The following is a 25628-nucleotide window of genomic DNA, read 5'->3' as shown; positions in this document are numbered from 1 at the left end:
TGAAAAATAAAGTTAAATACACATTATGAATAGGAAAAAAAGTGGAAATCGAGGTAATCCACAAGATTTATTGGTCAAATGCAAGAGGTAGAGATCTTGCAGTCAGTTACATTTTCCCATAGATTCTTCGTACAACAGATCCATCAGTAGTGCAACTCGTACAAGGATGAATGACATTGTCTTTAGAGTCCTGCGACATCTACAATTTAGCAAAAACTTGACATTTCAGATATGCAACTATACATCGAGATATAGCAGAGAGACCGAGCGTGTGTCAAACTCACACATTTACAGCAGAAATAAGGTTCGGGAGCTCTCTGTCCCCGATAACAAGAGTGACGGGAAATTATTAAAAGCAAGAAAATGAGCGAAAGCATTGATTGATTGATGTGGCCTTCTATAGAGGAAAATTTTACAAATCACACTCAAACTGAAATGCTGGAAAGCAGTGAAAACCTGCTGACCCACTTCTGTAAACTACAAATCCAAAGGGTTCGTCAAACCATGCAACGTCTCTTGATAAAGTGTTTAGGGTTGGGTTAGCACCGCTTACACCCATCGCTAAAGCCAGCGCATTCCTGCTTTTAAATCAGGTTCTGTATTAAGTGTTAAACAAGCAGCATCATGCCCAAGACATGCTGGGTCGGAAGGCTGAAGGTGGGGACAGATGGAGGCTGTGGGACATGAGAAAGAAATGGAAAAGAAACTAGATTGTGAGTAACCCCTGAGCGCTGTCCTGTGTACATAGTAGTGTATGTGACTTCATAAAGACACTTATGTCGATGGAAAGCACAGGCCATGATTTAGCCGAGTGGAGGTTGTGAAAAGGAAACAGACTGAGCAAATATCGTCCAGTTTCGCCCCTCTCAGTGCAGTTTCCTGACCCGCAGAGCTCTGATTCTGTAGCTGCTTTGGCAATGAGTCCTCTTTGGACACGAACCCTGAAATATTGAATACGACACAACCGGTGTGCCGGGAGAGGAAGGGTTGCCTCGATGCCACATCTGCCCTAAAGCAAGGGGTGTATGTCACGCTATGTGTTGATGGTGTGGCTGATGCTCTGCGGATGGAGTTGCTGCCACATTTGCTGCTGCTGCACGGCCAGCTGCTGAGACTGATCCGATGATGACAGGATGTTGATCAGAGGCGACACACAGTTGGCAGGAATGATCAGACCTGAAAAGAAAACCAGTTAAAAAAAAAAAATCAAACATTTATGGGGCCCTTTAAAATAATTGGAATTTGTTTTGCAATTTATTACATCCGTCTGGATTCAGACCCCACATTTTATTTTTTTGGACTGTTTTAATGGTTACATTAAACTTTTGTAATCAAAAAGCATGTCTAATTAAAATTATTAAGTTTACACAATTTAACAAATTTTGAAAGTTGAGCAAAATTTTTATTTTTAGGGTCTAATGAAATACATTTTGTTTGTTCTTATTTGTTTTATTCCATTTTTATTATTTACTATATTTATTTATTATCATATGTATGTATGTATGTATGTATGTATGTATATATATATATATATATATATATATAGATATATATATATATATATATATATATATATATATATATATATTTTTTTTTTTTTTTTTTTTTTTTTTTTCTCCAATTTTTGGTCTTCAGTTTAAATTTTCTGGATTCTATATTAATGGCTAAATTTTAATATTTAAAAAGCATATCTATTTTTTATTACATTTAAGGCCTTATGGATTTTTTTGGTAAATTTCGTTTTTGTTTTATTTTGTTATGTTTTGTGTTTGGTTTTGTATTTATTTGGATTTTATTTTTTTGGTTTAATTTTATTTTATTAAATAAGAATGTCATGTCAATTCAATTAAAACTAACATTCTGAAAAAAAGAAAAAAAAAATGTGTGCATTTTCTCTTTCTGGATTTATGATTTAATATAAATAATACAAATGTACTATTTAAACAGTTGTAATCAAATGAGGGCATAAAACATTAACAATTGAATTAGCCTTTTAAAATTTTAAATCAAATTAAAATTAAAAAAAAAATTTTGGCAAACAGTGCTGCACAACAGTTTTATAGCTAAAATTAAAACATGAAGGGAAAAAACGGCCATTTCTTTATATTTATCTCTGTATTGTACTCTACTGTACATCAATGATGTATTTGTTTGACAACATACCCACAATCCTCTGCCCGTCCTCTGTTCTCAAACGTACAATCTGCATCTTCACGTTGGCTCCGCTGACTGAAGCCAGTACGCCCTCCACTTTGGTCCACACACTGAGGACGGAGCCACAGAGGACGTAGTACGTCCTGCACCGCAGCCCGATCTCACACTGTAGCCCCACTGACACCTTCTTACAGTTCCCTCGCCTATCAAAAAGAGTGTTCCTTGTGACAACATTTCCAGATTTCACAATGTACAAATCAAAAGTGAAACTGCACGTTTGTTTCTATTTTCACTTCTGAAATTACTTTAAAAAAGCACCTACCAGTACGCGTGCGAGCAGACGTTGGCCGAGGAGTTGTACTGATCAATCCAGTGCTGCTTGGCATCATCAGAGAGGACCTATTTTGAGATGAGAAGGATTAGAGACTGTACGAGCTGAACAAATTACATGGAAAATGATCTAGAATAAACATTCACCAAGCACCAAATGAGACAGCAAATTTTTGATTTTGGATGTTGACATAAGTGGTTTAAACTGCATGACAACATGACCCTCGTTATAGAGATACAGATGTTTTTAGGACTTCAGACATGCAGCTATGAAGCCTGAATGTCACGTGGCAAATGCAATGGTGTTAAACATTTGAAGATCAAATTTATGATGTTGTGATCATGACTGCTGTAGAAGAGTCTGTAACTGGAATAAAACTGCCGTTCCTACACAATGTTGAGCCAGTGTCTGAATCTCAAAGTAGCTGACATAAAAGCATGTTTTGGTTTGGGGATATTTTTAAGGTGTCATATTCACCTTGAGACTAGCTAGAACAAGCTGCTTTCATTAAATGACGCAATAACTAGAGTGACCATACGTCCTCTTTTTTTCCCGGACATGTCCTGGCCAGGATTTCTACATTGCCTGAAATGTCTGGGTTTTGTCTTTGATTTCATATTAAAGGTATTTCTGAGGTCCTCATGCATTATATGTGCAAGTAATTGCATTGCTACAGCGTTCTCTGTAGATCCACAGCACAATTGGTCAATTATGTTCAATGTCTACACACTATTGGTCAAAACTATTCTTTAGTCATTACCTTCAGCAATTATGAAAACCTGGATATTTTACCCTTAATAACCAGTGTGGTTTTTATCGATAAAATTACTGACTGAACTAATGCAAAATACATATATATGGCTGGTAAACTTGTAAGTTGAACCCAATGATAAACCAAAAAATCATTAAGAATGCAATAAAACTGCAGTAATGTAATACCTTTTTACTTCTCTTCTTGATGTCTGCATAGGTCTCCAGTTTAACTTGTTTTCCTATATTTGGTCTGTACACCATAAAGAGTCTCTTTTTGAGATTGACCTCCTTTACCAGTATGGAGATTTTCTTGTTATTGCGCACCTTGAGACGGAACAGAATGCTGTTAGTTTCAGTCGTTAAATGAATTGGAAGAGGAGTGCATAAAGGGGAAATAAAAAGCTTGTTCACCTGTACGTAAAAGCCATCATCTGGTCCGTTCTGGTCAGCCCAGACGTGAGTGGCATCCTCCCAAGACATTCCCCGTTCCACACTCACCTGAACACACAGAAACAACTTCTTTTTAGCCATTAACCAATTATGACACATATCAACACCAATAATGTCATCACAACGGTGTTCATAAACATGGACACCTATTTTAGTTTCTCAGTATGGATATACATACTGTATAGAGCTCCACGTGCCCTGAGGTGGAATATCCTGGAGTCAAGAATTTCTTTACATCAACTTTCTTTACTTTTTCATCTCCAGAGCCCAAATCTGTAAAGAAAATATACATTTAGACTGAAATGAGCTAATCCTGGAGTCTTAAATGGTGTTCACTACATTAAAATCCCATTAAAATATGCAATGCCTAGGGCACAAAAACATATTTATAAAAGTTAATTTTTTTCCCAATGTGATTGGATATATTAAATCAAAACAATAAGGTTTAAGTGTTAAGTTTCTCTCTGTATGTGGTATGTTGTTTTTAATATCTGTTTTATTGGCCGGTGTGGTGAAATTTCAACCTTGGTCGACAAAGTTGTATTGGAGTTTTGTGGCCTTTAGCCCAAGATCTGTTACAATAGAACTTCCCCCCAAAATATAAATAAATAAATCAAAAATATAGAACGAGAAACTGGGTTCTTTACATTTTAGACTTTAGGCATGTTTAAAACAGCTTCTTACCTAAAATTCCCATATCATATCTTCCAGTCTTTTTGGCATTCTGAATGACAGCGTACAAAGTGTCGGAGAAATACTGAAAGAGAGCATTTTGTTGATGGACTTCCATACCAAGAATCCTGTTCAAGAACTTCCCGATGTTGTTGTAGTCTATAAAAAAAAAAATTAATAAAAGGTTATGTGGCATGAGAAAATTAAAACATTTGGCAATAAGCTGGGGCACATATTAAATTGAAAGTTTACATGTTTTACTCAATATTTTCATTTATTTTGAAACATTATGTACTAATACATAAATGCATGCGAATTAGAGATCAACTGTTATTAGATTTTACTCACACAACAGTAATGTGCTTATAATGTATTGAGCCAATACTAGTAAAATCTATATAATGAATTAACGTGTATTTAATCTTTCCTTTCTGTGACAGGGCAGCCATTCATCACTTTTTGAAGTTTAATAATCACATTAGGCCAGAAGGTGATTCATGTTTTTCTAAATTTAAGAACTCTTAAAATGATTATTAAAATGTTTGTTAAACCTAGGGGTGTGCGATATCACGATATTTGATTGTAGAAGATTAAAATGTCTCCACACATCTACTTTTGAAGACATGTCATAGTATCGTGCTACAGCACAAATTCTATCAGCTGCAGTTCTAGCGTCTCAGTCTCAATATACTGTACAACGCGATATACATTCACATCAAATGTTAACTCATTGACAGAGTTCCACTTACGGGACACTGCACTTATTCACAATCACAAGTACATTATTTGCATGTGCTTTAAAACCCTGTCAGTTAAACTTTTCATTCAAACATTTTGTTTGTGACACGCTTTTTCTCAGCGCGTACACGTTTTCCTCAAAAACCCTAATTTCTTTGCGACTGAAGACAGAAAGATATGAACATCTTGGATGACATAGGGGTGAGAAAATTATCAGGAAGTTTTTATTCTGGAAGTGAATGAATCTTTTAAGACTTCCTATGGCCTTAAATTTGATCAAACTGAATTTAAGACAGTTGAAGACTTATTAAAAACCAGCAGGTACCCTGAACATTATTGTGTGAAAAGAAAAGCTGAGAATGAAACTGAGTGAAAATCGCTCACCTTTGTCCAGTGAGAGAACACCAGATCTATCCTCCACATTTATCAGCCCCACTCCAATTAAACCATTGCGGATTTCTGAAAAAAGGAAATGCAAAGCATTAAGATTAAGTTACATTTGGTTTTCAAGTAACTCTTTCCTATTATTAAAAACAATCAACTGTACCTTTAAAGAAATCCCCGTCAAAGTCAGCAGGTGGAGACACTAACGGAGAATCCAGACTGACAATAGACTTCATAACTATTTCCAGAGCGTTTCTGCCGTACTGTAGATGAGAAAAAGACATCAGCACATTGTCTAGCAACAACCCTATTAAATACTGACGGTGTGTGTGTAATCTAATCTTACTTTGTTGTCAAAGTTAAATCGGCTGAGATCTCTCGTCTCTGTGGCCCTTCTGTCTCCATGCGTTAATGCCCCCTTTTTGAGAAAGACAAACACAATTAGGCTTACAAAATTAAAACTGACCCCCATTAGCATGCAGCACGTGCATGGGGGACTTACCAGGCTTTCTAGACGTTTGGCAACAATCGAAGCGAATCGTTGCTCTCCAGCGAGTTCAGAGATGAGGAACACATACTCAGGTGCTGTGACCTGGTTGGATCGGTGTGTTCGACCTGTTTGCAAAGAATCCAAAGAGTTAGTGCACTGAGAATTCAAACAAATAAATAAAATTAGATTATTAACACACTCAATTTTTGAACTAAACTTAAAATTGATTTGAATTTCATATAAAGCTTAGTTTAAATTAGTTTCATCAAACGATTTGAAAGCATCATGGCTTAGTTTATTATTGACTATCTGAATCTATTTGAAATCATGCTTTCAAAATGTGTTCATTCAAATTGCTTAGAACCAGCATAAATCTGTTAATGCTAAAATTAATTAGTTTCCAAGGCAACATCTGTCATTTCAATTTAATTTACCTTGATACACTTACTTGATAAATGAAAACTTAAATTAAAAACTATAGACATAGATGAAAACTAAAACTATTAAAAATAACAAAAACACAATGGACTAAACCTTTAGCTAAAATTAAAATGAAACCGCAATTTAAAAAAAAAAAAAAATCAGATTTAAAATATTGATGAAAACTATAATAATAATAAAAAATTGATATATACAATATATACTTTTTATAAATATTATACACAAAAAAAAAAATATAAAAAAGAAACAAAAAATTTATAATATTATACACATGCAAAAATATAATGAAGATACAAAAAAAACAAAAAAAAAACAAACAACAACATGTACCCACCAAACTGCTGAATAGCTCTGTCAGCTTTCTTCACTCTGCGGTCGGCTTGAAGTGAAATCCCAGAGCTGGCAGCCTCTGAGATAATCGCAATGTTCTACAAAGGTGAACACAGAACTGTTTAAATGCGGTTCATAATAGCAAAACATTACACAGATGTGGGTAAAAACCAAAACAGCATACCTTATCACCATCCATGAACCTCTGCTTCTCCGTGAGGTTTAAGATTTCAACTGGAACATCAAGCTCTGAGCGAGACTCGTAGGAAATGGTGCCATCATCATTGCTGACTACCCTGCCTTTGCGGCCAGTCATCTGCATTGCATAAGACATGCACATTAAAAAATGGCACTGTTTTAATTAAATACACAGTGTACACAAAATAACTGACGGCCCTAAAAAATAATCTCTACAAACAGACCAACCTCTGCAACAATATCAGGGCCTCCCAGCTCATCGATGAGTTCGTCGAGCGTATTGGGCGGCAGATTCTCTGCCAGCTGCTCCAGTTGCTCCAGCAGGTCCCTCTTCATCCGCTGGGCATCTTCAACAGCATCCTGACTCGTCACACAGCTGTTCTCCTCTGGCTCACTTTTGGCTTCAGAACAAGTATTCATTGTGATTATTGGTACTATTATTCACTGCACAATGACCTTCTTCATTATACTGTTTTAATCAACAACTTTCAGCTGCAATTATCTGTGATAAAACATTTAGAAACATTGTGAAGAGCTCACTGGTCACATACCTATAGCAACCGTGTTGTTTGAAGGTTTGATGGTGGGGGTTGTAAAAGTGGGTCTGGTTGTTCCAAGCCCGGAGGCTAACAAGGCACTGTGAATAGAGTCTGGATCAATGCTCTTTTTCTTCTTCTTGTTCCTCTTGTCTTTGCTCTTTTTTGTGTCTTTTCTGATGAGCCACGGATCTAAGTTTCAAACAATTGGCAGCATTTGAATATTTGTAATTATTATGGTATCAACACTGAACTGAATTAAGCTGAATAAATGGGACTTTTGTCTTCTGTATTGATTATTTTGGTTTTTTGTATTTATTGTGTTATGATGAATGAATTGGATTTTTGTGTTTTGTAGAGCTCCTACATTGATCATAACGACAGTATTGTCTTCTGTTGAGCTGCTTTTCAGCTGCAACTTTGAACAATGATCTGTTTATTTACATGATATCTTTGAAACAATTTTTTCACATCAGGGTTCCCTCACAGTTGGGTAAACTTCTATGTGAAGGGAAATTATAAAAAACAATCATGTTTAAGATTTTTGAGGAAAAATATGGAGAATTGATTACATTGATCAGAAGAGATGAAGATATCAAATTTGCCATCAGTCCCTCAGCTGTTGTATTAAAAACACTTGTGCAGAAGAATTAACTAGTTTTCTGTAATTTAAAGCTAAGGTAATATAACAGTGTAGTGTTATAATTTACAATGTTAATAACTTTGTCTCTTCACAGTCTGTGAAAAGGGTCCACTGTATAAAGCGCTACATAAATAATATGGCTTGACTATCGTGGGTGCAATAATTTACAATGTTAACTACTACAGATTCTCACCATCTTCCTCATCCTCACTGGAATCATCCTTAAAGGGGTTGAAGTCATCTTCATCCTCCTCCCCTGAGCTGACCGAATTGAAGCTGTCGTCGCTTTCCACCTCTTTGTCTGAATCGTCAGAGTTGCTCTCATCTGAGCTGGTACCAGACAGACCACCAGATTTACGAGCCTTCTTCACTTGCTTCTTTGTTTCTGGACCTGCAAACACAAGTCACCTACTGTCATTACTCAGCTTCATTTTCAATTTGAGTAACTTAAGAGTGGTTTTACTTCCTCCAACATCGAAATTCGCTCATAGCTTCAGGGTGGAAACTTCTGCTAAATATAACAAGGTGTTCGCAATTGTGGTTTTCACGTGCATGTGAACAGTACCTTTTCGCTTTTTGCCTTTCTTCTCTTTAGAGGTTTCTGAAGGGGAAGGCGTTTCCTTCACACTTAGGTCAATGCCTAAAAGACTGAAGAGTTTTTGTCTGTCTGGTGCAGGAAAATGCTTCTCCACCAGGGACTGCAGTACACCCCTTTAAAAAAAAAAAAAAAAAAAAAAAAAAAAATCAAGCATAGATATGTTCAGTTAAAAAACAATTGAAAATGATAATGTGTCTATTATCGGCTACAGACTAAAGCATTTATAAAGGAATTATTTCTCTTTAAGGAACAGTTCACTCAATTTACGCGTTTCCATTATGTGCATTTACAATTCGTAACTTCACTGCTCTGCAGTGAATTTTTGCTGTAATTTCTCCAAATCCGTTTAAATGAACAAACAAATTCATCTAAATCTTGTATGGCCCGAGGGAGAGTACATTTTCAACATATTTTCATTTTAGGACCTGCAAATTTATTACACTCACTTTGCAGTGGAAACGAAGTCATTGAGCTCGCCTCCTCCCTCCTCCAAGGCCTCAAGGGTTCGAGCCTCTCCAGTTGATTGAAGACCAATCACCACACACTACATGGAAGGTTACAGATCAGCACAACCAAAATCACTGCAATTCTTTCTCTCTGAAAGCTTATTTGTAATAAGAGAACATCCAACCTAACCTTTCCATTTTTAACCTCCTCTCTGGCCAGCTGCACCACTCTCCGAACCTTGGAGGCAATGCACAGGTACTTGAAGAACCTCTGGTGAGCAGACCAGAACTGACCCCACATGGACTTTTTCATCCGTTGTTCTGCATCCATCAGGTTAGCGGCTTGCTGGAACTTCTCTCTTGCTCTTACCCACTGCAAGTTTGCAAAATAAATGACTTTGATCATTTAAATGATTCTATATTCACACATAACTATTGGCAAAAAAACAGTTCAGTTTTAGTTTTGGCATTTTACGCACCAAGCGAACTGATTTGTTGTACATCTTGATGTAGTCCTGTGTTAAGGGAACTTCTTCGATTTTAAATGTCACACCCGTGAAGCTCAGCTGTCGAGCGATGTACATTCCTCTCATTTTCATATCCATGGCAACAATCTCCATGGCACCAACACCTCTAAAATAAGCCAATCAAAAAAAGGGTTGCATTCAATATTAAGAGGATGCATGCCGATACTAAAAAGCAAGGTCATGGACACAAACTCTTACATGATCGACTCACCTTCTTTCAACAGCTTGGATAAAATTTGTAAATTCTTTAAAAGGAGTTCCCTCCCCCCAGATCCCAAGGCGATTCATGTAGGCCATATTGCGGGGCTCGGATGCTCCTACACAAAATCAAACAAAATATGTATAAATAGCAAAATACTGAAATAAATGCATTTGGAAAAAGAAACATGAATGCATCCATGTTGGCCAAAATACAACATCCAGTGTCACATACCTGTAGCACTTGCGTACACAACCCGGGCTTTTGGCAGCTTGTTCTGCAGCTCTAAAACCGCTAGCCCGGTCTTTGTGGGCTTGGATGACCCAATAGGGCAAACATTTTTGGCTTTGTGACACTCATCAAATATGATCTGAGATACTCAGTCAAGGGAATCAATCACCATAGTTACTAGAGAGCTGAATAGAATCACACCATGTTAAGCGCTTCACTGCAGTTCAGTCAATATGCAATGAATCGTGCTTGTTTTTCTGCTCTAGAGCACGGAATGTTCTTCTAGGGATGTCAGATTGATGTAGTATCAAAACTGTGGACATGAGAAACATTAATTTATCGACCTCTGTTTTTTTTTTTTTTCAACTAGTGATACACTAAAATGTTTTTGATTTCTTTTTAGCCAAAACCTCAATTAAGGCTTTTATTTAGTCTAAAAATCAAAAAATTAATAACATCTGTCTAATAAATCAACACAAATAGAAAACAAATAGTTGTATATGAACATTTAAATTGCCCATAAGGCCATTTTTATTAACCTTTTATTGATGTATTAAATTGCTCCTGAAATATAAACATTTAAATGGTGGCTGTAATAAAAACTTGTTTTCATGAGAGATTCATTGACTTGAACACATTAAATGTGTTACATGTCAAAGTAATTAAGACAACAGGTTGAGTAAAAAAAAATACAAAATAAAATTTAGTGCGTATATTTTGCACAATGCTTCTCCATAGACTTGTTTTTTTTAGCTAACAAGCTGCGGACATTGAATGGTTTTCCTTAGCTTAACGTAATGTTACATGACATTGTTTACAACCTGAATTATTGATGTCTTTTTACAGTTGAAACACTGCCGCTTGACGGAGTGGCGAAACGGTACATCAAAGAGCGTCAAAACGTAATTTATTGCATGATTTTTTTGTTTTAAAATTGACAATATCAGACTTTATTTCTTCCTACTACTTCCTTTTAACTTGAAAGGATACAACACCATCAAAGTCGTCTCCACACCAGTGTAGTAACTGTTTTAATCTCGTCTTGTACTTTCCCCCAGACTGGCTCTCTCCGATCAAGGATGAGTATGTGGCAAAGATCACACCTTTTTTCACACTCCCATTGTGTTTTGATGAGATCTTTCCATATTTGAACTGAAAGAGAGAAAATGTAGAAAAATTTATTTTCTACTCAAAATACACAAACATCTCATATTTTGGCTAAAAAGCACTTAATGTACCTTGTTTAGCGAATGGACCTGAATGTTCTTTGCTCCAATGTCTCTCAAGTCCCTCTCTGCATCGTATTTCAAGTCATTTGAGACACTAAACCTGTACAGACCGGTGGTGAAAAAAAAAAAAAAAAAACATGTATAAATGGTACAATTACACACCAAAAAGCAGCTTTGAAAAGGAAGAAAACAGGTAATTACCAGAGGGACCTTTTCCTGCCAAGAAGATAATTTTCATATATGATTCCAGCAATGGTTCTACCCTTTCCAACGCCAGCCCCATCTCCAATCAAGTAGGATGCTCTGTCTCCATTTGGTAGGAATGTCTCATGTTGCTGTATGAAGAGACATGATTGAAAGAGACAGATCTGAAATACTGCAGTACACCATTTTAGAAATTATAGTATGTTATGTACAGTATGTTATGATTTCACTTGCATAAATTAACTAAACTGATTCCTAAGTGGTAATACCATTTTAAAAGGTTAGAATATATAAAAAGGCCCAAACCTGAGCAGCATACGTGATGGCCTCAAGCTGTAAGGCAGATAACCAGCCTCTATCTATGGTCTCCTCTGGAATGGAAAGTCTGTACCACACATCTGGCGGGTTGACACTTGACAGAGAGCTGGTCTCCACCACAGGATCAGGATGCCGCAGTCCAATTCTCACTGAGAGATGCGATAAGATCAACTTTACAAACTTACCAAAAACAGTGAAAAACAACGACTTTGTTGGCATTATTATTCATAATAATCCTGTATTTTTCATAGATTAAATCTAACGTACAGCTAAGAAATTACTGGCTGTGCACAACCCTTAACTTAAGCACTCTGATAACATGATTATACATACGTTTCATCGGCATGTATTCGGCATATGTCTCTGCATGACCCAGCTCCTCCTCCTCCTCTTCCTCTGGTTCCTCTTCCTCCTTCATTCCTGGCAATTTCTACATTCAAATAAATAAAAAAAACAATCCAAAAAAATTAAAATGACAGCTAAAGTCCTCAGTGAACATCTCATCACATTTAAATACAAATAAATAAGCTTACATTTACAGGTGAGAAGCTCCGCATTTTCATGTCATCATTGACCCAGATTCTTGCTACATCTTTGCCGGACACTTCCTTTTTCAAGCCATTGTTTAATTCCACTGAAGAAAATGGAGACAAAATATATTCACACATGAGCCACAAATATTCACATACCCACAGTAGCGTGCCAGAAATGATACGGTCCCACCACAACATGAAAGCACCTGTGAAAACAAGACTCAGTGCTCTGCAGTTAAAACCCTACCCATACCTGATCTGTTCATCATCTTTGTGGAGATCAGAATAAGTTCTGAAAGGAAGAGCATTGACATTAAAGAAAACACAGTATGATTACATCCACACAGTCTCTCAAAACAGTCTTTAGTCAATGCTCAAATTTTTAACAATGAAACTCTTAAGTGCACCATAAATACTAGAAATTCAAAACAGTATTGAATTGTCAAACAGTTTTTGTTTTAAAGCAGGGTTATAAATAAAGCTATTAAAAAAACATTTGGTTAATTGAAATAAGAGCTGAAATAAATACTAGAAGAAAAACTATAAAAAAAAAAAATGAAAATTGCTTGGTGCACTAAAAATACTAACTGGAAATAAAGAAACAAGAGTGAGAAAAGCACATATAATTACTAGAAATATAAAACAGAAACTGAAAACATAATAGCTTATTTGAAATACTAATAAAAACCATTGGTATATAAATAATACTATTATAATAAGATGCACTGGTTTGAAGCACTAACAACAGTCTTTAGCTGCACTGTGAACATGGCCTAAATCAATAATGTTTCTTAAACAATATAGACCTAAAAACAGATCTGTTATTCCTTAAGAGCATCAAAATGGCTTTAATGTCTCGAAAGGTGGTTTGAGCTCATGTTGGTTTCGTTTTGACACTTGAAAACTGGCACTCTGCATTAGAGACTGCATGTATTGTTGTTAAATGTGTCGCATATGACTAAATCTTCATTCTGGTGACTAAATGATGTCTAATATTAGCCAATGGCTAATAAATTCTCAGATTTTACTCGCCAGTGTTTTAGTTGGAGGCCAAGTATAAGTTAAGCAAAGATATATTTTCACTCGCGAACACTCTGACTCTGACTGAGGGCTTCAGAGTTTTACTCTCCGTCAGGCGATCTGTGATATTTCTCAGTTCATCTCAATGGATGCGCAGCGCACCTGTATTTAATGTACTGTAAACTCTAGTGTGAAGGCGCACAAATCGCCGTCGCTTTCTATCACACACACGCAGAGTGTGATAGAAACACGCAATAGTTAAAGTTCATTAATCAAAAAGCAAGTCTAATTAAAACCATGAAACTTATACATTTTCACATCAATTTAATAAATGTTGAACAAAAATTACATGTTAAGTGCCATATGAAATGTTTTTTTTCCTCACCATATTTTTTATTGTTACCAAATTCTGTGTTTTAGCATGTCTAATTATTTTGATCCATAAAACAACTTAATTTATTCATTTTTTTCTTAAAGAAGCCTTATGATTTTTTCCCCCTCAAAATTCTGTGTTGTGTATTAAACTTTTTCATGAATGAAGGCATTAAACATTAATTTCATTTTTTCTTTTAATTACTGAAAATTAAGCACACTTTTTTTGGCAACCAAAGGGGATTTGCTATTAAAATTAAAACATGGAAGAAATGTTGTGTGATTATTCTTTAAAAAATAATGTTTGTTTCATTTTAGTAGTAGTAGTAGTAGGCTATGTACATTCTTCTGAAAAATAGACCGGACTTTTATTTTGACGGGTTGCCGTGATTACCTTTACAGTCCTGTGTATGTGATATGAGGCTAGTTTTCCTCAAATCAAATGGTCAGAAGCTCATGGAAGCTCTCTCAGAGCAGTTCTGGAGATGTTGTTCATGTGTTTACATCCTCATTTGACGACAGAAGCTGAAATCACCGCGAGCATCACACACGCTTCAGTATTAATGAAACCTTGCGTCTGCGCCATTCATGAGAGTCACGCAGAACATGCAGGATTCATATTTAAATTGACTTTTTTGCGGCTTAATAGTAACAGTTAGTAGTCCATATCGCAATTTGATTTAAGTGTAATTACCTACTTTTGATTAATTCATTAAAAATTTGACCAATTCCGTGACATTCTGCGTTAAACTGTGAATTCTGTTTTTATGACTGGATTCCGCGATTCCGTCCATGTTTTCTGCATCACGGAAATCATAGGGCCCTACAATTATACCAGCACAATACTCTCACACTTTAACTGCTTCTATTCTTGAACACTTAATGATTATGTAATCAAAATAAAAGAGCAGCGCTGAGTATAGGAGAACTCACCGGTATCACACACACTCCGGACGCGTCGCGTTCAATTTGAGCAGCGGTCTAAAACAGTTTATTTATTCACCAAATGGACACAAGTTTACTTCAAGAGTGAACAATGAGTCATAGATAAGTGTGAAGTTCAGTGTTTAAAAAAATTGGAGCAAACGGAAAGAGCGATCTATAATATAGCTCTATAAATGAAGCATACAGACTTTATTAGAGCCACAGAAAGAAAAACGTTGATGAAAATGCTCTATATACAATTCATTATGTACATTAACAATGATTCGGGGCGAATATACTGTGATTTAATGGAAAACTATGTGAATGGCGCTCCGTGGCACGGCAGGATTTTCTGTCAGCTGCATTTAAATCCGGGTCTGAAGTTTCTCGCTCCGTTCAGCATGTAGCATCACGTGTCTAAACAAATAGCACGTGCTGTCAGTGATTTCAACCACTAGAGGCCGCTCTCGCACTGTATAATGAAAACAGACCCTTCCCAGCCGCTCCAGCAACGGACGCAACCCAGAAAACTATCGGCATGGATTTTTGCTGATAACCGATTGTTCCAGCAATCAACTATCAGTGCCGATTAATCGGCAAAACCAATACATCGGTCGACCTCTAATATATAATTCTGGCGAGTAAACTAAAATTTTTATTAGCCAATGGCGATTCAATTGCCAAGGTGTCCGTAGAGGGTTGGTTAGATCCGCAAAGTGCCACAAAGCCGACAGCTGCATAGACAAACCATTACAAGCAAAATAACATCTATGATCACTCGAGGTCCAGCACGTCTGCCAGCACTCACTTGTGCCTGTGGCTGTTGCCGTAGCAACAGGTTGCGCTATGTCAGCTGGGGGCTTCAACTTCATAAGCTCTCCAAGGCTGCTTGTCTTCAGGCTGCTGGTTCTGAGAAGGTCCTTCAATCTGATCTGCTCATTCGGTGGGACCACAGTGCAAACGGTGGGAGAGGACGAAGAGCTCCGTTGTGCTGTCGAACTTGTGTGTACCACCTTGGTTACTGTGATGGTCTGCCTGGAGGTGGTACCGGCTGATGGTTTGGTCACTACAATTGTACCCAGCGATGGCAACTGATTCAGTTGATTTAAAACAAAGGTGGTTGTTGAGGGCTGAGGCTTCTCCTGCAAAGACGACACAGAATATATAATCAATGCGTAATTTTGAGCTTTACAGTCAAATATTAAAACGTTACACAAGCAGGTGCTTCAGACAGTTTGCTCACTCACTGTCTGCATTATATTGCACAGAATAAAAGGCAAGAAATTGCTAGCTCCAATCTGATTGGATATAACTTCCAGAAATAAATGCAAACTAGGGTTATGACGGTAAAGACATTTTCCCACCGGTTAACTGACGTGTGACAACACCAGTAATACCGGTATCACCAGGGGAGTGGGGTTTGTTGGGGTTTTCCCTCTTTTCCTCGCTTTTCTTCACTTTTAAATAGCTTGTAAATGCCTGTGCGCATTTTACTTTTACTTTATTAGCGGCAATTTGGCATCAATTGCTTGAATGGATACATCAAGAGTACAACCACAAACTCACTTATATTAAACATAGAACTTTTGTTAACAAACAGAATAAAAATACACCATGCTAAAGGCCTAATATAAAAAAATTTTCACAAAGTATAATTTTTTTTTTTTTTTTTTTTAAATCAGCAAACATTGTGGAACCAAATAAATAAGAAACAGAATGTTTATTAGGAAAACGAATAAGAAAGCTTGGAGGCACAGCATACAGAGTGATATATAGACAACCCTCTACATTGCAAGTAAATCACTCGCATATGCGACTAAATCTTCACTCTATGCTGATTTGGAGAGACACAGAGGAGAGGAATTGTTAAGTCGTTATTTTTGTTTTCTTCGTGTACAAAAAGTATTCTTGTCGCTTCATAACGTAAGGGTTGAATCACTGATGACAGATGGACTATACTGATGACGCTTTTCATACTTTCCTGGACCTAGACACTGTTATTTATTTGGCAGTCTGTGGGGCAGTCTCAAGGCTTCCGAATTTTAGCCAAAATATCTTAAATTGTGTTCCGAAGACAAACTAAGCTTTTACAGGTTTGGAACGACATGGGGGTAAAGTGAATAATGACAAAACGTTAATTTTCAGTCTACTTAAACTAAAAAATGTACTAGCCAATGGTGATTCAATTGCCAAGGTGTCTGTAGAGGGTTGATAGAATAAAGAAATTACACAGAGTTTAAATAAAGTAAAAATCATCTCACACTGTGGAACCAAATAAATACGAAACGAATGAAAAAAAAAGAAACTAACAAAATCACCTTAGATAAACGGCAGAAGTCAACAAGCTTCTAAAATATTGCTAAACATCTAGGCACTTTTGCATTTCGTTTCGAAACTAAATCTTCTGCCATCGTCTTGTCTCACCTCACTCTTCTTGTCAATCAGCTTGACACATTCTCCTCACATAATAAATTAATTCTGACTCTAGCTGCTGCTGATCTGTGATGCGACTGCCGTTCGGCACGCTGCATTGAGCAGCTACGTTCAATTTTTAATTGTAGTGTCTGTTCTCTAACTGAACTAAATTATTTTTATTACTATAAAAAATTTAAAAGATGGTGGGGGGCGGTGCCGCAGTGGGCAAATGACGTAACCGATGTTGTGGTTTAACACCGGTAACACTGTCAACATCGACTTTTGCAGCAAGTCTAATGCAAACAGTGTTTTTCTTTGTTGTTGTCCCAAAAAAACATGATTTGATTCACTCAGTTGCAAGTTAGTGAGCAGAGCTGTATATTGAGCTTCATTTTCAGACACATAACTGTTGAAATAATCTGTATATTGGGTATAAAATAATACAGATAAACTCCATTCTAAACGGCAACTAAAAACTAAAACTCATGGTTGGTTGCCTTATAACATACAGGCCTTTCAGCCTAAGTGGGTGGTTCTTGGCAGGGTTATTATAGTTAACTAAAACAAACTACAACACAATACAACACCATAAAACAAACTGAAAAACTATGTGAAAGTTTTTTGATTACTTTAGATGTTTTAAATAACAATAAATATTACATTTAAATGTTTTATAATTTAAAATTAAAAAATTATTACTTATTTCAGTCAGTTGCCAAGAAATAAAAAAATAACCAACATTTAAACTTAACTTATAAAAACTACATAGAATTCAAAAAAAAAAAAAAAAAACAACAACAAAAAAAGAAAAATTCAAATGAAAATTGTAAAAAATATATACATTAATAAACACAAAGGGGTCATATTGTCATACAAACAAACTTGTTCGAGCTCAGAACAGATTTACTCAGGAGCCAAAGTTGATTTCTCAACACTGTTACTGCACTGATATGCAACAGTGCTGCGAGATCCAGTGAGAAGCGTTTGAATTCGCCACACAATAAGGTTACTATCATTCAAATTCTGCACAGAAATCTGTTATACAGCGCTGACATACATCAGGAAACCAGAAGCGGTAACTCTAACTGTAAGCATGGTGTTGTGGTAGAAATAGTCGAATGCATTATATCATTCATTTCAGGGTCTGTACAACCTTTTGAGAGAGAAATTTAAACACTTTTCAATGACGTTTAAGCATTTCACACAACTATTTCCAGCACTTTAAAGCTCTAAGATGATCCAGTTTGAATGTTATTTTTAATGGGATGAACAAAATATACTTTGTGGTAAACAAACACTTATGTAAAATTTAAAGAAATGCATCAAATCACAATTAACCAGTAGACAGCAGCAGAGGAGCACTTATTGGCTTATAAGTCATTAATTTCTACTTTTTCTCTATATTTTGGAATTATAAAATCACTATTATAAAATATCAAGTCAAAATATATTTAATAAAAGTAGATTTTGCACCTGTTACTGTTGTTAATAAATTTTGTATGCATTTTAAGCTTAGTGCTTTACTGTCAAATCTGTATAAACAATAAACAAGAAATGACCATGAAATGTTATTAGTAACTGCACTTTTTTATGATTAAATTATCTTTATTTTGAATACCCCCACACACCACCCCCAGCGCTACCAAATCTGCTCCTAGCGCCACCTTCTGTAGCCACCATTGTTTCTCCTCTATGCCCCGCCTTTCTGAAATGCATCGTTTTTTCACAAAGCTCATCGTTCTGAAAAGCGAGGTTTGCTCTGATTGGCCAGCTATCCAGTACTTTGTGATTGGCTGAATGCCTTAAGCGTGTGACGGAAATGTTACGCCCCTCACCATACTGTGATGTGTGTCCCGGTTAGAACACCGGCGAGACAAGACAAAAACAATACAACCCATTACAAACGAGCCATTTGTTGCAACCAGTGGACACATTACGGATTATAATGATTATAATCAGCTTGTTAGAAGTGAGCTCCGTGCATGAACTGTGTTCCCATTGACATGGTCCCTACACAGTGTTCATTGCTCCCTACTCCCTGAGCAGGGGAAATCTGTTGACGTTTACTTCACTTCGGAACATTAAATCACGAATTTGGGCTGTGCAACGTATTCACACACAGACAAGTGTGACATCATATACTTCTGTAAATAAATACAATTTAAATTCACAACTCGCACACTTCGATGCACTTTGAATGGAACATATACGTTTGCTTCGAACTGGAATCATGGCGAAATATCCTGTGATGTTCACTTCACAGGGCACTTACATTAAAATCGAACAAACGTAGCGATAAGAGAAATATACAAAATGTGCAGAGCAGGGGCGCGAGGACTGGAATTGAGAACCGCTGCTCTACACTGCTCAAAACTCACATTTGAATCATCAGTGGCAAGTCCTTTACTTATGTAAGCGTACTTACAGACTGTGAGTCAGAACAGCCAGTATTGTAGTCTACTCTCCCAGAATCTGGAAACAGTCCTCCATAAAATGTGCTGCACAGTAAATATTTGGGTTGAACTGTTCTGGAACAGTGTTGTAAATACAACTTAAGCACTGATTTCTAGGTGTGTCCTCTTTTGGAAGGCCAAACAAACTATTTTCGCTTTCACAACGAAACAGCGTCTCCACAACAAGGCGCCGGCGGCAACAGCAAGAATCAAAGTTACGCCTTCTTTCTTTGCATGAACATTTGGTGTTATGCAAATCTTTCCACATCGTGACATAGACAAGTGGGGGCGTGTTAGAACGAGCCGTTTTAGGGGGGTGTGGCTGACAACTTATATAATGAATATCTCTTTGGGTTTGAGACTTTAGTCTTTGCAACTTTAGATCTTTATGCACCAAGAGCTTGTAACACTCTAAAGAGAAAGGAAAAATTTAAATCGCATCATATGACCCCTTTAATAAATTAATAAAAATAAATAATAAACTGCAATCTGAACCAGATTTTAGGCTGTTAGTGATGGTACATGCAACGCTTACCCTGATTGTGACTGTAGGAGTAGGTGGAACTGCAGGTTCAATCCTGACAACTCCAGAAACTTCATTACTGAGACCGATGTCAAGTGCATTTAATGAGACTGACTGAAAAGGAAAAGAACGACTCAATCATTACTTGTTAATCAAATGTGCTACTTTAAGAAAGAATGCTTTTAATTTACAATGTCCATGGCTCATTACTTAGCTAGAAAAAAAGTTATTAAATAGTGGAGCATTTTGCTAAATATTAGGGCTGCCCCCATAATAGTCGACGAGAAGAGACTTGGTCGACCAAAATTTTGTTAGTAGCAGAAAAAGAAAAAAACAAATCCACAGGAAGTGGTGAGGTCACGCAGTCCATGACGGACAGATTGTTCACGGCTGGATTTTGTGATAATACAGTAACGTTACATTCAAACGCTCGCCTATCATTCATCGACCTCAAATATGGCTTATCATCTGAATTATGTTAGTAGTAGCAACTTTACATGGCCGCTCAATCTAATGTTAACATAGAAAAATGTGTGCTATTCAAGTGTTTGTGTGGAATGTGAAAGCTGAACAGTAGCACTCACAGCGAGACAGATGGAGGCGCCGGTGCGGTCACTTTCTCTTAAAGGGATACTCCACCCCAAAATGAAAATTTTGTCATTAATCACTTACCACCATGTTGTTCCAAACCCGTAAAAGCGCAGTTTGTCTTCAGAACACATTTTAAGATATTTTGGATGAAAACCGGGAGGCTTGTGACTGTCCCATAGACTGCCAAATAAATAACAATGTCAAGGTCCATAAAAGGTATGAAAGTCGTCGTCAGAATACTCCATCTGCCATCAGACGTGCAATCTGGGTTATATGAAGCAAAAGGAACACTTTTTGTAAGCGAAGAAAAAAAAACGACTTTATTCAACAATTCATTCATCAACAGTCTCCTCTGTGTCTCTCCATATCAGCGTATGCTCTTCTGTATCATCAGCGCAACAAGGATGCGCTGTTTTCTTTCAAATCAAAGCTAAATACAAGTAGAAACAGCGCATCCTTGTGGCACGGATGATTCAGAATAGCATTCACAGCATACAGTGATATGGAGAGACACAGAGGAGACTGTTGACAAAGGAATTGTTGAATAAAGTTGTTATTTTGTTTTCTTCGCTTACAAAAAGTGTTCCCGTCGCTTCATATAACCCAGATTACACATCTGATGGCAGATGGAGTATTCTGACGACGACTTTCATACCGTTTATGGACCTTGACACTGTTATTTACTTGGCAGTCTATGGGACAGTCACAGGCCTCCCGGTTTTCATCCAAAATGTCTTAAATTGTGTTCCGAAGACGAATGGAGCTTTTACGGGTTTGGAACGACATGGGGGTAAGTGATTAATGACAATTTTCATTTTGGGGTGGAGTATCCCTTTAAAATACTCCATTTTGGTCATAATTGGATAAGAGTAAAACATCTTTCGAATCTGTAAAGCCTCTACTTTTATTTGTGTGCACTCACTATAACAACAAAACATTGCACTTTTGTAAAATAATAAAAAGCAAACAGGATGCGCTTTCTGCCATCTTGGCCTCTGTGAAAGCCAAACAATTCAAATCTGAAAAAAAAAAAATGAATATTCTCATTTTATGTAATCTGTATGAAATTTGCATGCGGGCACATCCACTTTGAAGATGACGAGTCAATGTTGCAGAATTCATTTCTTAAGCCGAAAACACAGAAAACACTAGTTTATCAATAGATTAAAATGTTAATGAAGCTTAATCTTACTGTTTTTGCCTGACACGTTCATCATCATTTCTTCTGCAGTGTGCTGTGGCAAGCTTTATGTGTGCACTTGAGTGCTTATTTGGCTATGTAGGCAATTAAATGCTCATTAGCATGATTAAAATGGTTTATTAATAAATGTGCGATTAGTCGACTAATGCTTATGAACAACTACTAGTCGACCAGAAAAATCTTTAGTCAAGGGCAGCCCTACTAAATATATGTAGTATATGAAAAGTATTATATGTTCTTCAATATTTAATGTAGGTTTGAATAAATCTGCCAGTAAAACAAGTTCAAATGTTTATATTTCAACAACAAATTGAAGAAAATCTATTTTTATATAATTAAGAAGTGTATATAAAAACTGCCTTATGTGCAATTGAAATCTCTGTATACAACCCAGTTTTTATTTGATGTTAATTATATATCTGAAACTAAATTGCAATCAAATGTCATAGTTCGGGTGTTAATTTTAACATTATTGTACCAACTGACAGGGTTCCCTGTATAGTTAAAAGCTTTAGTTAAGTGATTTATTCCTTACAAAAAATTAAAATGTACTGTACCTGATATATATCCAAAATGATTGCATATCATAAACAAATGGATTTGTGAAATGTGTCAATACCCAGCCTTAGTTTTGAAAAGAAAAAAAAAAACTAAACTGCATTAAAATGAGTAAACCATGATGCATGTACAGGTGCATCTCAAATTAGAATGTCGTGGAAAAGTTCATTTACTTCAGTCATTCAACTCAAATTGTGAAACTTGTGTATTAAATAAATTCAGTGCACACAGGACTGAAGTAGTTTAAGTCTTTGGTTCTTTTAATTGTGATGATTTTGGCTCACATTTAACAAAAACCCACCAATTCACTTTCTCAACGAATTAGAATATGGTGACATGCCAATCAACTAATCAACTCAAAACACCTGCAAAGGTTTCCTGAGCCTTCAAAATGGTCTCTCAGTTTGGTTCACTAGGCTACACAATCATGGGGAAGACTGCTGATCTCACAGATCTCACAAGGAGGGTAAGCCACTAACATTCATTGCCAAAGAAGCTGGCTGTTCACAGAGTGCTGTATCCAAGCATGTTAACAGAAAGTTGAGTGGAGGGAAAAAGTGTGGAAGAAAAAGATGCACAACCAACCGAGAGAACCGCAGCCTTATGAGGATTGTCAAGCAAAATCGATTCAAGAATTTGAGTGAACTTCACAAGGAATGGACTGAGGCTGGGGTCAAGGCATCAAGAGCCACCACACTCAGACCTGTCAAGGAATTTGGCTACAGTTGTCGTATTCCTCTTGTTAAGCCACTCCTGAACGAATTGAGGCAGTAATTAAAGCAAAAGGAGCCCCTACCAAGTATTGAGTACATGTACAGTATATGAACATACTTTCCAGACGGCCAACAATTCACTAAAAATGTTTTTTTTTAATTGGTCTTATGAAGTATTCTAATTTGTTGAGAGTGAATTGGTGGGTTTTTGTTAAAAGTGAGCCAAAATCATCACAATTAAAAGAACCAAAGACTTAAATTACTCCAGTCTGTGTGCACTGAAATTATTTAATACACAAGTTTCACAATGTGAGTTGAATTACTGAAATAAATTAACTTTTCCACAACATTCTAATTTACTGAGATGCACCTGTATGTGTTTTTACTGACCTGTTGTGAAGCAGGGACTGGAAGTGTGTCCTGAGGATCAACATCAAACAGATCATTGGGGCAGATTCCACTTTCACTGAGAGCAGCCAGAAGCAAATCTTGTCCAGGATCCATTGTCTAAAAGACAGAGAAAACCATAACATTAATAATCATAAAGAGACTCTGCTTTGTGAAGCATACTTTTTTTTTTTTATCTTACATCAGACATAATTAAAAGTCTCTTGAACTACTCGCGTCATTAACACAGACAATGACAAAATCCCCAGTTAAAGATCACATATTTCCAATCACATGCTGATGGATGCTACTACTACTAGAGCTCTGCGACTGAACACTGCATATTATATAAACCTAAACAACACTAATTAGTCAAGAAATACATTCACAAGGGCAACAACGTGCTAAACTAACACTGCTAACGGCTCACGACAACATCCACCTCCACACGTGTTTGACAAAACTGATCCAACAAGACACTTCCTGGTCTGACGTTGATGCTGGATCTTAATATCAATCAGCCTACACGTTCAAAAACCAGACTAAACGCAAAAGAACACTCTAACTGCTTCCGAAATGATCGAAATGTTGAAATTAAACAGCGATTGAACCTGTCGGATAATCTGGTGGTTGTGAACACACAACACGAGACAGCCGGCGCACTAAACGTGTAGCTCTCGAGTCCTAAATATTCAGCGTTTAAATGCTTCCCCGAGAAAGAGATCGTGGTTTAAAGACACATTATAACATTAGTGTATAATATAAATACCCTTTAACATATAAAAATGTCAAAAATATATATATAAACTGCATGTAGTGAAACACACCTCAGTCTCGGTTACGGTGGTTGCTAGCTAATTTTCCTCACGAATCGTTTCGTTAACTTTAAACACCAAAAGAGGAGTCAAAACGCTCTTTACAAAGATTTATAAAATCTTTATAAATCCAAAGTACCCTGACAAATAGAATAAATGCAAAAAATGACATATGAGCGAATAATTCCTGTCAGTGACTTTGTCAAAAGTGCGCTAACGGCTCGCCTCAGGTTAGCTGCCTCCCTCAGCTATCACGCGAAACGCAATAAAACTCGGTATTCTTTCGCACAGCGGTCCTAAACCAACCGAAACTGTGAGCGTGACAGGAAACAGCGCAAACCCGCCGTCTGAGGGCTGATTTCCAGTGAGGCAAACACCTACTCCACTCGGTTTCTATGGATCCCAAACGTCGCGGCGGAGTGCAGGATGTCGCCGCTGCTCGCGCTGCTTGTTTTCTAACCGCCGGGCGCCATCTTTACCTGAGGCGCGTGCGGGTCACGTGACGCTGCAGCCCACAAAACAGTCGATTTCTCGTCCAGAAATGTTCCCGACGCGTCGCGGAGCATCGGTCGAGAGCCGACCTACAACCATCTTTCAGAAAGCACTGGATCCCGTACATATGAATCGAGATGTTTAATTATATTTTTAAATCAAAAGTAGTCGGAGAAGGAGAGCGCCGAAGCCTTGTCACGTGACCTCCCCCTGACTCACTTTCAGGAAGTGACGCGGTAAAAATTGTTTCCTCCAATGACACGTCAAAATGACATTGCCAAAGCCATACTGGTAAGGTCAAAGGAAGATTCTGACCTCTGTTTTCTGAGAAAGGTTGAAAACAGCCAAAATATCAGATGGACATTTAAATCTATAAATTATTTTCAACCAAATAAATCCACAAAATTTAAACATCGTTAAAAAAATCTTTGTGTATTGTATTTTTAATATTGTCCTCAAAACGCTTTAAGAGATGAAGAAAGCAACCTAAACTTGTGAAAAGTATAAAAAGTCAACAGATCAAAATGTTATGTGTTATATGGACATAATATACGCGTGTTAGCATGTGGAATATGTCTATAAAGCATTGAGGTTTTTGAGATTTTGTATTTGAATTTTCAATTCAGCATTTAAGATATTTATTAAGGACCTTTAGGATTTTTTTAATGACAAAATAATGAATATTTAAAAAGCTTATGTTATGTTTTATATTATTTATTATACATGGTATATATTATATTGGTTCTTATTGTTATTTTG

The 25628-nt window shown here is 36.7% G+C and overlaps 1 protein-coding gene across 11 annotated transcripts; it reads right to left on the bottom strand.

The window, feature by feature from the left end:
* Positions 1 to 48: 48 nt before the first annotated feature.
* Positions 49 to 25094, bottom strand: LOC109058938 (protein strawberry notch homolog 1-like). Of its 11 annotated transcripts, none has more exons than XM_042765555.1 (33): positions 24857 to 25093; positions 23566 to 23682; positions 20125 to 20226; positions 15530 to 15863; positions 12659 to 12697; positions 12406 to 12506; positions 12206 to 12302; positions 11861 to 12021; positions 11552 to 11685; positions 11360 to 11450; positions 11112 to 11273; positions 10125 to 10260; positions 9903 to 10008; positions 9644 to 9797; positions 9355 to 9537; positions 9165 to 9262; positions 8686 to 8831; positions 8314 to 8511; positions 7493 to 7669; positions 7170 to 7342; positions 6928 to 7059; positions 6748 to 6841; positions 5985 to 6097; positions 5829 to 5900; positions 5646 to 5745; positions 5483 to 5557; positions 4373 to 4519; positions 3867 to 3961; positions 3650 to 3736; positions 3425 to 3562; positions 2477 to 2553; positions 2164 to 2357; positions 49 to 1176 (listed from the first exon to the last, which is right to left on the bottom strand). In XM_042765555.1, exons 1-33 carry the CDS (start codon positions 24941 to 24943, stop codon positions 1034 to 1036), a joined length of 4263 nt encoding a protein of 1420 aa, XP_042621489.1. In that variant the 5' UTR covers positions 24944 to 25093; the 3' UTR covers positions 49 to 1033. The 11 variants fall into 11 exon arrangements, with proteins under 11 accessions (XP_042621489.1, XP_042621491.1, XP_042621493.1 ...); XM_042765557.1 differs by having other exon boundaries at positions 24759 to 25071; XM_042765559.1 differs by lacking the exon at positions 24857 to 25093 and adding an exon at positions 24684 to 24830.
* Between the last annotated feature and the right edge of the window lie 534 nt (positions 25095 to 25628).

This window comes from Cyprinus carpio, chromosome A10 (genome assembly GCF_018340385.1).
Source record: "Cyprinus carpio isolate SPL01 chromosome A10, ASM1834038v1, whole genome shotgun sequence".
Classification (NCBI taxonomy): Eukaryota; Metazoa; Chordata; class Actinopteri; order Cypriniformes; family Cyprinidae; genus Cyprinus; species Cyprinus carpio.
The sequence above is the reverse complement of the archived record's forward strand: the minus strand, read 5'-3'. Positions and strand labels throughout refer to the sequence as shown.

Bases quoted from the DNA above. Each gene is read 5' to 3' on its own strand.
- LOC109058938 (XM_042765555.1), bottom strand. From the start codon at position 24,943: ATGCTCCGCGACGCGTCGGGAACATTTCTGGACGAGAAATCGACTGTT. The intron at 9,538-9,643 runs GTGCGTAAAATG...GCAAACTTGCAG, and splicing joins ACAACAAATCAGTTCGCTTG to TGGGTAAGAGCAAGAGAGAA. The intron at 7,343-7,492 runs GTATGTGACCAG...CTTGTTCTGAAG, and splicing joins AAACAACACGGTTGCTATAG to CCAAAAGTGAGCCAGAGGAG.